The 12,798-nt window shown below is 36.9% G+C and overlaps 1 protein-coding gene across 10 annotated transcripts in view; it reads right to left on the bottom strand.

The window, feature by feature from the left end:
• The window catches only part of epb41l4a (erythrocyte membrane protein band 4.1 like 4A), a 205,522-nt gene that overhangs the window by 82,401 nt on the left and 110,323 nt on the right, over nucleotides 1–12,798 (bottom strand). For all 10 annotated transcript variants that reach the window (XM_062972183.1, XM_062972185.1, XM_062972184.1 and 7 more), the window contains one exon: nucleotides 1,366–1,470. In XM_062972183.1, the coding sequence (XP_062828253.1) occupies nucleotides 1,366–1,470 (105 nt within the window). The remainder of the gene's footprint in view (nucleotides 1–1,365; nucleotides 1,471–12,798) is intronic.

Raw genomic sequence — 12,798 nt, 5'->3', positions numbered from 1 at the left:
TGTAACAGAGATAAATCAAATACATAAACCCCAAACATAATAGTACAGAAAGGTGGGGAGATTCAGACCGATGGGTAAATTCTGGTGTATCAAAAGTATACTGTCCAATAGGAATTTGTTATATTACTCATTATTACTCTAATCACTCAACAGGCAACTTTATTGTTGCCATAGTTGAGAAAGATAGTTTGCTGAGTAACTACTCATTACAAAGCAGTGGTTGTTGTTACTAATTTTTTCTATTAAAGGACAGTCAGGCTCTATGTATTCATGAATTATGTATCCACAGATTCAATCATTCATGATTTGAAAATTAAAAGAACTCAAAAAAGTCAGGCTATTTTGTTTCCCAAGTGGCCAGTTCAGATACTGCATCTTAGCAATTCTGAGAAAAATGCAAAAATTCAAAAAAGACAAAGTAACTCCTACAACAGCCACCTATGTGACTCTTCCTTTTTCCCCTACCATTGCTTAGATTGGGTCAACAATTACTCACAATATTGAGCACAGGAAGAAAACCCTTTTCCATTCCACTGAAAAGTAGTGAATTAAAATCATAGTTATTACAGGCAAAAAAAACTTTGTTCTTAACTTCTTGCTATAAAAAATTAACATATCTACACTGTCCCTAAAACAGCTGAGGATCTCTCTGTTTTCACAATGACAACTGTATTTCAATAATCAAATTGTAGTAAACAAAGAAATCTTCAGATAACTGAATGCAAGCTAATTTCCAATTTGAATCATGGAGAATGTGTGTGATTATGGCAAAGTTGATTATAATTCATTTTCATTACTGTAATTATAATTTTATTCAAAGAATCAAGTGACAGGTTAAGATAAATAATACACAATTGACTTTCTATCATCACCACCACGTTCTGCAACTTTCTACACCTCCAAAATCATCTTTTCCTAAAATTCTATTTCAGATTATTGGTGGAGAGGCTGCTCTAATGCAATTTTTTCTGATAGAAGCAATTCAATCAAAGAGGAAATCTGTTGGGTCCTGCCCATCAAGGCTTGTTTCACACTTTTAATAATATTTTACATAACTACTTATGCTTTTATTTCAAGCTTCTTGCAATCACACCATAACCAAGTAGAGCTATTAGGGTTTTTTTCCTGTTTCTCAAAAGTCTACTAATCTGAAGAGAAAAAGGAATTTCTACACAACAGATTGTCAGGGCAGGAAAAAGAATACCTGACAGAAGTATTTATTTCCATAGAAACATGACAGTTCAACTTTAGGTGATTTAAAGATTAACTTGTGGACAACATGCAGGGCAATTTAAAATATGATTAGAAAAAAGGGTTGCTAGCAGTATGATGTTTGGAAAATTTGTCTGTTGTGTTTCTACTCACCGTCTGGTGACTTCTGTCACAATAACGCAGTCCAAAGTAATCTATCTCCACAAGGTTTAAATGCCGGAATACGTAGCCTAGGACAACCGACCCTTTCGTTGACTTCTGTGGGAAAGAATGTACAGAGTCCTTTAATACAAGTGTTCATTCTTTTGTAAACTGCACGGTGGCATTCATGCATTCAGCTAACTTTGACTACCAAAAGAGATTGTTTAATCAGAAACAGACTCCCAGGTCTTTCACTAAAATCTAAATGACAAGGGAGAAAAAACCTTCATGCTCACTCTAGTTGCTTCGTAGAAAATGTTGAGCAAATACACTTAGTTAAATAATCAACTTTTAATTAGGAAGGGACAATTCAAACAACAGATTGGAAGCCGTGACTGATCTCTTGGATTGAATATTTTTCTGCACTGTTGACTCTGATATTTCACACCCACAAAGGATGGCTGTGGGAGGTGGGGGTGTCCCACATCCACATTTTGTAGTTGTGTAAAACTGCTTAAGATAGATCATGCATCAACAACTTCATTTATTTTTAATTTATATCCTACCTTTCTCTCAGTACTAGAACTGGTTCAACCTGGAAATCTCCAGGTCCTCCAGCAATCTCAACTTCTACTGGAGGCTGACCAAAACATCACACGGGATGACCTAGAGATGTCTAAAAGATTGTTTTTAAGAATCTCTAGATCCTCCAGCATGATTTTGGGGATTCCTAAAGAAATATAATGGACCGATTATACAACCAGGGACAACTTTACCATAAGCACTGAACCAACCAAAGATTCTGCACTTAAGAGCTCTACGCCAAAAGCTGCTGTTCCAACTGCTACTCATTCCTTCGTCCCAGCATTCTTGTTCCCATTCCTTCTTTATGTTCACCACAGCAGTCTCCATAGTGTACACTATCCCCAATGATGAGGAAGGAGGGAAGGCTGTCTTTCTTTCTCTGGTTCGGCCAAAATGGGGTAATGGGGTGAGAGCGTCTCACCTCTACCTCTGTCTATGATTTTCAGTGACAAGAGGCATCCCCCATTTTTCCCAGGCCACATTTTCATTCTTTTTTATTTGCATTCCTTTCCCTATCTGTATTTACATAGATGTAGACATTTAAAGGTTAGCAATGAAATTTTCACCATCTGAATAACAATAATGCAGAAGTCCCTCAACCCTGGAAATTAAACAATGTTTTTTTCTCATCTTTTCTTCTTCTTCATTTAAAATCTAGAACACAGAGACAAATATGAGGAAAAAAGGAACTACTATGCCAGTGAGCCAAGAATATGGAAGAAAAGGAAATCAGTCAGGAATAAAACATATGCAAACTACCATTGTTTGGATGTGGAAGGTAACATTACATTTAAAGATAACCCTCACAAAGCACAGAGACTTTTCTGCTAAATTTAACTCTTACATCATTTTCCTCAAATCTCAAGGCAATAATTAATATGTAATAAATATTAATATGAAAATAAGAAATTAAATTATAGATAAGAATTTAGTCTTCAATTAAATAATTACCACAGCATAAACCAGAATTTAAAGCAAATTAAATTTATAAAAGTGGATATTAATGCATGGGTCTTATTATCAGTTTGAACTATTTGTCCATATATTCCTTACAGTTGCCAGATTGAAAGCTGCAGCAGTTTCCTCTGTCTCTAATTATTATGCAAAAGAGAGAATTTCAACAGGTGCTACATGTCATGTAACGAGGTAATACACAGGCAACAATTTTTAAGGGTGCTTCAGTATTCCCAGGCCGTGACCTTTTCCATCAATTGCTAAATTATCTTATTTTAACCAGAGATGCCAAAGACCCAAAGAACCAAGACCTTTCTGTATTCCGTGCATGTACAACTTCACTCAGCTACAGCCTCTCCCTTAATCATGATTCAAAAATTTCTTCCCACTTCTTATAAAAGCTACTCAGTGCAAACAGGAAGAAAAAGACATTTGTGAGTTTTTACTTTTGTCTGTGGTTGTGAAATAAATATTTTAGTTCAATATGGCCTGACACTTAAGTTAATTTCACCTAATATATTCTCAACAAACCTCTCAGAACACTGCTTCTAGGACAAAATCTGTTGGATCTATGCAATACATCACTGCATAAATTCCCTTCATTCAAGAAACACACAGCTAACATCTTACAGTATTTGAACTGATGCTCAGCAATTTTCATTTCCTCTGTAACATTGTAACAGTATTTATGCAGTACCAATGTGATATAATGTCTTAAAACATTACATTAGTAAGTAGCCAGTCTGGCACATATCTGACATAGTAGGTTTATACCGAAAAAGAAAACAAAAGAGTGCTGAAGCATACTCTGACTTGTGACAAACTGTTGTGGTTTGCATTATTAATAACTAAGCGGTAGACATATGACTCAATGAGATAAAGCTGAGTGTGGACAGTATTCCTCCCATGAATAATGCATGTCTCCAATGAACACCCTCTTTTAATAAAGCCAAACTACTAGAAGAGTAGTTTTATAATGTGTTGGAAGATTATATTCTGTGACAAAGTCAGCTATCTGTACAACAAAATGGATACTAAACTCTATCAGAGAGAGCCTAAGAAAGAGCCAGAGCCAGGGAGGGGTAGAGATGCATATAAGCCAGCTATTGAGATAGTAAGACCAAACTTGCTAAAGGGTTGCATTCTCAGAGGGAGCAGGTTTATTTGAAATACCATCAGTTATACTTTCAAGAGCGAACAAAGAATTGTTCAAAATGAGTCATAAGACCATGCTTAATAGATCAGCAACAACACTATAAACCAGAAAGGCAGGTTTTCATTGGTTTCATAAAATGACAGCTAGAACCTTCAGAGAAGACCAAGTGTTCTTTTGGCAGAAATGAAATTGAACCATTAAAATATGTTTTTGTGCTTTAAAAAAAGCTAAGATTTTTAAAACCCTAAAGCCAAACTCATTATTTAAGAATATTTCTGAGCATTTATGTTATATAAAATATAATATGTGAAACCCAAGGACTAAAGAATTAGCTATTTCCTTGAAACAACTTAATGCCTTTATAGAGCCGAGGCAGTCAAATATTTATCAAGTGCCACTTCTTCTGGCAGAAGAGAACACTAAAGAGAAAGCTACATCCTATTTCTGGCTGTCATGGAAAGAAATAGAAAAGCAACAGTGGCACTAAATAAGCAAAAGTGGCACTAAATAAGCAAATTCACAAATGTGAAACCCACAGAAGTGAAAGACCGATTGTACTAATGGCATAGTGATTTCACTACCCAATCTGGACGTGAGCCTTGGGATTGTTAGGATTTATCTACCTTTTCTGATTGTATTGGGACAGAATTTATGGCAGATTGCACTTCGAAGCACACAGTAACTTGTTTCTCCCCATATCTTAAGGTCTTAGATTCAGTGCATACAACTAACAGTGTTTACGTACATTTGTTGCTTAGTACCACCATCTCCATACTGCCTTTTCTTCCTTTGTCACTATCAACATTTAGACTGAAAACTCTTCAGAGCAGTAAATGATGTTGTTACTATTACTAGTATTGTTGCTATTATTCTATAAAATACAATTTAAAATGGTAACTGAAAAATAAATAGCTTTGTTCAAAAATACAAAAATCTTGGCTATCCAGAGCACGTACGACATGACCTATTGGTTACCACCGTCATACATTTGCATATTAACAATAGTTTTGTTCAAACACAGTCCTCTTTTTAGAGATTCAGACCATGTAAGACATTATCTAAAAGCTACCACTACCAGATATTTGCATTTTAATGCATTTACAGATTTGAGGTTCTGTGTAGGAAAATGGGTACTAAATATTACAGATCAAATAGTATAAATATACAGAATACATAGTCTGGAATGGTGGTGGAAATTAATGCACTATATTTTAACTATAGGTAAGGCAAAGGTTTCCCCTGACGTTAAGTCCAGTCATGTCTGACTCTGGGGGTTGGTGCTCATCTCCATTTCTAAGCTGAAGAGCCGGTGTTGTCCGTAGACACCTCCAAGGTAATGTGGCCAGCATGACTGCATGGAGCGCCGTTACCTTCCCGCCAGAGCGGTACCTATTGATCTACTCAGATTTACATGTTTTCGAACTGCTAGTTTTTGTTTAAAAAATCTGACTCAATAGGCTGATAACTAGGCCAGACTGAAATTTGCAGAATATATGTTCAAGCAAAGAACTTTAATTTTAAAATTACTAATATTGCAAATATTTACAAGGCAAAGACCGCAAGCTAAATTAGTTGGACACCTATTTAAACAGATAATATGAACTATTAAAACATTAATATGTATGACATTTATGAGAAGAATAGAACAAATAGCCAATGATATATGTACACAAACAATATGGTCAACATGCTAGATTTAAATGCTAAAGTCAAATTTCTCATTTCTAGCCTCCTGTTACAAAAATATGATTTTGTTAGAATGGTTGGCTTCACTTTCAGTGCACAGTTGTACCCAGTGTGGATTGAAAGATTTAAAAAATGGCACTTGACAAGACACTGTGACCTGACAAGACATTGGGGAAAAAGAGAACATTACCTGTACCTCATTGTGACTGTACCTGAAAGTTACATTCAGTGCCATTAACTGAGCAAAGAGAAGACATTCGCTAGAATTTCTGTTGCAACCTCCAACAGAAAACTTCACATCAATTCCAGTTAGTAGGTGCACATTGGTACACCTTCACATTCCATATTTCATTAATGGGATTTTGAGAAAATCTCATAACAAAACCACCTCTTCTTACATATTTTATGTAATTCCTCCAAGAGTTTGCTGAATTGAGAGCAAATGTCAAGAGATTTCTTATTTGCTTTAGTAAACCTTCCTTTTAGAAATGCTAGATTGAGAAAAGTGTTTGAATGCTGGAAATAATTGTATCATTTAAAGAATTCAATAGTATAAATGTACTTAATTTTAATATATGTAAATAAATGAGAAATATGCATCTTCTATATTAACACATCAGATGTATTGCTTGGGTAACTAACAACTGAAAGAGATATTTCAGATTATAAATAACTAGCTTTGCCCGGCCACATGTTGCTTTGGCTTATGGGAATCATTTGTTGGCCAGGTGGAATAGCAGTGAATAGCCTTGCAACCTCAAAGCCTGGCCGTTTTCTGGAATAGCTGGAGTAGCACCTTCAATCAAGAGCCGCTTTGAAGCCTGGCTACTTCCTTTGTAGGGGAATCATTGTTTGGCCAGATTGAACTGCACTGAATAGTCTTGCAGCTTAAAAGCCTGGCCGCTTTCTACATAGGGCATCCTTGCTAGGCCAGGCTGAATGGGATGGAGTAGCCTCGTGGCTTCAAAGCCTGGGGGGTTTTCACCTAGGGGAAATCTTGGTTGGCCAGGTTGAAAAGCACTGAATAGCCTTGCTACTTGCAAGCCTAGCCGCTTTCTACCTTGCAGAATCATTGGTTGGCCAGTTTGAATAGCAATTAATAGTCTCGGTGTGGCAGGTATGAATGCTGCAATTAGGCACCTTGATTAGCATTTAATGGCCTTGCAGCTTCAAAGCCTGTCTGCTTCCTGCCCTGGGGAATCCTTTGTTGGGAGGTGTTAGCTGGCCCTGATTGTATTCTTTCTGGAATTCCCAATTTCCATGCTTTCAGAGTGTTGTTCTTTATTTACTGTCCTGGTTTTAGAGATTATATTGTTCTGTATTATTATACCACAGTAATTATTTTATATTATATTTATAATCTTATATTATCTGCTTAGAAGTGGATTATATGAGGCCCCTTCTACACAGCTGTATTGTTGCACCCCAAGGCAGCGTGAGCACTAGAAACCAGACAGAGACCAATAATCATATAATATCTTTATTAAAACAATTATAAATTCAGGAATGAATAAGTGGAAAGGATGAGTGGATAATAGTCCTTTGAAAAAAGGTATGAATTAGTCTAAAGAGTTGAAGAGAAATATCCAATATTATAGTCCAAAATCCAGAAACCGAAACACGCTCAAAACTGTTGGAAAGTTCTTGAGCGGGAAACAACAAGGAAGCAAGACTGAATAACAAAGTCCAAACTCATTAGGAAGTCTTTGATATCAAGGCAGGAACGAGACGAAGCTAAGACCAAACTTCATTCAGGAACAAGGCAAGGAAGAGGATTTACTCCGGGTCTACTCGGGAGTCACGGCTCGGCTTGGCCGCCAGGAACAGGAAACTTGGCTTGGTAAAATCAGGAGCTTAGGAAATAGCTACGTTGACACCGCAAAGTGTTCACAGTGCAAGACACTTTTATGGAACTTAGATCAGATCACAACGAAGGGAAGCCAAACTCCCCAGAGGTTCCCAAGGGAATCTTCTTATCCATAATCCCCTCGAGATGCCAAGTGGTTACTCTTTCGGAGCCCTTGTTTTTCTGATCTCTGGCGATGCAGAAACTCCCTTCTGTTGAAGGGCACATTCTCTGGGGAACTCAGAACATCTGGTTCAGCCACGGGAGTAATATTTCCAGTATCTCTCCCAATTAAGGAAGCATCCAAACTATCAACAGCCGGCAGCTGTAACTGAAAGGAGCTCTGCGGACTAGGCAAAAAGTCAGAATAAGCTTCATCCTGGTCAAAGTTCATTTCTGAATCAGGTTCAGAAACCAAAGGTGGCTGGAGTATGACACATATAAAATCCAACTGAAGTGGATTATATGGCAGTGTGGACTTAAGATAACCCAGTTCAAAGCACATATAAGATTATAAATGGATAATATAGCTGTGTGGAAGGACCTTAAGTCTACACTGCCATAAAATCCAGTTCAAATCAGATAATCTGTATTTTATAGGCAGTGTGGATCAGGCCAGTGCACTCTGCCTCTGCCCTGGGCGCCATTTTGGCTGAGGGAATTGCTAAGATACAAAGGGGGCGGGGCCTAAAGGCAGCAGGGGGGGCTAAAGGCCTACCTTTCTAACAGGCAGTTAGGGAGAGAAAGATTCTTCCTCATTCTCTGTAATTTGGACTATTTTGCTAGGTTTTTTTGATTGAAAGACATATTTGGGATGACTGTCTTTTGTGGCCAAATTTGGTGTGATTTGGTTCAGTGGTTTTGTTGTTTACTCCATAGTAAAACAAACATTTTATATATAGATGTATCTTATTAAAAGTACTTAAAGTTCTCTTTTTATCTTTTTAATGGGGCCCCTGATAGTGCAATGGGTTAAACCCTTGTGCCAGCAGGACTGCTGACTGACAGGTTGGTGGTTCAAATCCAGGGAGAACAGGTGAGCTCCCTCTGTCAGCTCCAGCTCCCCATGCGGGCACATGAGAGAAGCCTCCCACAAGGATGGTAAAACATCAAATATCTGGGCGTCCCCTGGGCAACATCCTTGCAGTGGGCCAATTCTCTCACACCCGAAGTGACTTCAGTTTCTCAGGTTGCTCGTGACACAAAAAAACCCCTTTTAACACAACTTCTCTGTCATTTCCCTCTCCTCTCTTTTTTCCCTGCTGCTCTTCTGTTTGTGCTTTGAGCTTCAATCACTTATGACTGGCTTGACATATACTCATTTATTATGTTACCTCATATACAAATCGAAGGAAGGTTTTGGGACCAACATTATGGATTTTGCTACAATCCATGGCAAAATCAAAGGTAAAAACTAGGGGCATGTTACAAAAATATCTTCCTCTCCTTTTAAAAATATTTAAAGTAAACATACTTAGGAAGTGATAAAAAGAAGTTCTGCTTATTTGCGAAGTTATGACTCTGGGAATAAAATGTACTGCTGATCTAAAAATGTCTACATCTATTCAAATACAGATAGAAAAGGTAATACAAATGAAGAAAAAGAAAGAAAAGGTGTCCTGAAAAGTGCAAAGATAGTGATTACAGACCAACGTTCCCACCTCATTACCCATGTGCTTGAAGTGGCAAATAGCCCAAAGCATTTCCATGAATAAGGTGACCCAGTTTTTCAGGGTTGGTTTTTGCAACTAAAAAAATCATCATCTACATGATTATAAACAGTACATGCATATTGTCACAATCTACTTAGCAGCAGGGAATAAAAAAAATAATAAATACTGGAGAGATGTGACCCTATGAATGCAAAACTATTGTGGGGTCTGCTCTTGCCTACCATCCTACCTAACTATGAGATAACTGACTAAATGACTAATACATGCACATAGTGTTTTATTCCAAGCAACAACAATGGGGAAATTATCAAATATTTGTTTTAAGACTAAGTCATACAAAAGACACTCAAAAGTTCTTAAAATGGCTTTGAAACAGTATACAGAATCCAAAGCCACTTTAAGTGCATCTAAGAGTTTGTTCACACTTGGAAGTAATTTTTCTCCATTTTTGCCTTCTACTAACAGCAAGATCACCACCATATGTCATGTGCATCTGAAAGTTCCTACATTTTCAAAAAACAGCCACATGATATAAATTATTGTTGTGTATAAAACAGGAGCCCAAATGCTGGGCTAGCACAACAGGAAACTGCTGCACAGTTCTGTACTCCAGTCCTCCTATCAGGTATCTTTTGAAATATTTTTACTTTGAAATGACAACTTCTCTCATTTTCATCATGAAAAGTGATGTATTTGTAATTAATCAACCAAAAGATCACTTATACTTTTGAATGTGTAACCTCTTGCAGCCACACTCAAGATTTCTTTATTCACAGTGCTAATGAAAAATGCATTACCCTCCAACATTCAGACCAAAAGACTCCTGGGGTTAATTAATACAATGCTCCAGGCAAGTCTACTTTAAAAAATAGATTAGAATTTGTCGTATTCTGAAAACATTAGTTATTTTAATATATTTTATTCAACTGCTAAAAATAAAAGCAGCTCTAAATTTTATTTTAAATTCATATGCCAATGAAAGTATACTCTTGCTTCAGGAGTGGCAATGGCTCATTAATAGCAGTAGAAGAGAAAAAATAAGCAAATATTGTTCCATCTGCATCTGCTTTTAATTCAATATGTGATTAGAGGTTAGTACTGCAGTAGTGTGTCCTTGAAAACAGTGTATCTCTAAACTATTTTCTTGGAAAAGGTTGCAAATCCTACTGACTCTGCACCTTGTTTTGTGCACAAAGCAAAACATTTAAGAATGTTTTTATAAAGAATAATGACATTGGAAATGGAACTACAATAGCCAAGTTTACACAGCAATTACTATGAAAGGAAGTAAAAGTTTATCACTGACATAAACCTAGAATCCAAAACCATAATTATGTGCTTACATGGGACAAGATAAGGGATAATAATAATAATAATAATAATAATAATAATAATAATAATAATAATAATAATAACTTTATTTTTTATACCCTGCCTTTATCTCCCCGAAGGGGACTCAGGGCGGCTTACATGGGGCCAAGCTCGAATAAAAACAGTAGCAGTATAAAACACAGCAATAGACAAAAACATGCACAATAAAAAAAAATAAACATTAGCCAATAAAAAACAAGAACTAATAAAAACATGGATTAAAACTGAGAGATTGTAAAAGTAGACTGGGTAAGGTGCACCATATAAATATTGTAAACACGAGGTGACTGATAAAGATCTGTAAGGACTCCACCCCAGCAGTGTGTGTGCACTTATTTCTTGGATCTACAACAGTTGGTGAATGATTAGAGCTGAATGCATTTAGTATTTAGAAACTCATAAAGTTTGGGACTTACGGTGAATTTCACTGTGGGGTGGATGCCTTATAAAATAAGCACATTTGGAAAAGTACACAGAAAACTAGATGCAAGCAGGCTTTTAGTCAATGACTGTGTGTATGAAAAATGTGTAGAAAAATGTATCTTTTTTTCTTTTTCTTTTTTTTAATACACAGAACGTAGTCTGGAACATCACAGAACATTTCTGGAGATGAGAAAAGGAGTGATTCTATAGAAACACATCTTAAAATGAAGCAATTGCTGGATGACTGTAGCAATAGTTTGCCAATTTTGCAACCACTGTTTATCAAGGGAATATAAGTAACTGTCTACAGTGACCATCACTGACAGATTTTGGTTTCATCTGAAGATGCTTGAACAAATTAGTTCTATGTCTGAATTCTCATTATGACAATTTCAGATATCATAGCATGGTATGCAGATCCTTGCATAGTATGCTTGGAAACGCTAAAATGCCAATCTCTCCCATAGTACAAGCTAAGCCTTCCTTTTCTGGAAATCCAAAATCCTCGAAAAGCTGAAGCTTTTCACTGCCAGCCACCTACTCATGTCTTCGGGGAAGGGGGAATAATTAAACATCCAGCACTCACTTGTTCCACCTTTGCCATTGCTTCTTTGCAGGGGTCTTGTGTGAATGGAGCTGCAGGAACCAGAGTGCTCCCCCCACGTTCCCTCTTCTCTTTCCCTTATCTAATTTCTGACACTGGTGAAGCAAGGGCTCCTTGGGAGTGAGTGGACATTGAACATGCGACCTTTCCCCTCATCTCTCAATCACAAGTATATGTATATGCAAGTACATGTATTCCAAAAACCAACAAAACAAAATATGAAATCCAAAACACTTCTGATCCCAAGAACATTTTAATAAGAATGGCTCAACGTATACTAAACCTAGTACCTGGAGCAAAGAATGCTGAGGTTGGGCTCTATCATCTCAAAATAAGTCTTCACATTTTTAGTCAAACAATCAACCCTCAGACCTGAGTGGACTTATACACAGGTCAATGTGAGCTCTGTACTTATGAAAAGGAACATATATTTTCTCTCAGTAGAGTGGCAAAAAGCAAGGGCTTGGTCCATTTTGGAGAACCTAAAATACTATTACACCTACACTCTTTGCACTGTGGCATCACTTCTAACTTTCTGAATACCTGAGTGGGGAAATGTGGCAGCACCCAGGGGAGGCTTACCTACTAAGACAGGATTGACGCTTTTCCCTCTCCACAGAATAACTTATCCATGGGTCATATCAAAATCCATCATTTTTTTACCTCAAAACTGGCCTTTGACTTATACATGAGATCAACTTTTACATGAGTATATATGGTAACTAAAACTAGTTTAAAAAGCTCTTTTATTGTAAGGCTGTATTGATTTGCCACATATAATAAATAAATATAATAAATTTTTAAAATATTTATTGTAAACCAGCAATATAAAACAACCACAAGAATAGCAAACAGCCAGTATAAAACCAACACAACAATAACAAATAGGGGGAAAAAATAAAAACAACAACATACGTACAGCTACAAATATTAACTTTCTTGCATGTAATCAACATATAATCATTCCCCTCCCAGCTTCTGCCAACCTAGCAGTTCGAAAACATGCCAATGTGAGTAGATCAATAGGTACTGCTCCGGTGGGAAGGTAACAGCACTCCATGCAGTCATGCTGGCCACATGACCTTGGAGGTGTCTACGGACAACGCCGGCTCTTCGGCTTAGAAATGGAGATGAGCACCAATCCCCA

Source organism: Anolis carolinensis, chromosome 2 (genome assembly GCF_035594765.1).
Source record: "Anolis carolinensis isolate JA03-04 chromosome 2, rAnoCar3.1.pri, whole genome shotgun sequence".
NCBI classification, from domain to species: Eukaryota; Metazoa; Chordata; class Lepidosauria; order Squamata; family Dactyloidae; genus Anolis; species Anolis carolinensis.
The sequence above is the reverse complement of the archived record's forward strand: the minus strand, read 5'-3'. Positions and strand labels throughout refer to the sequence as shown.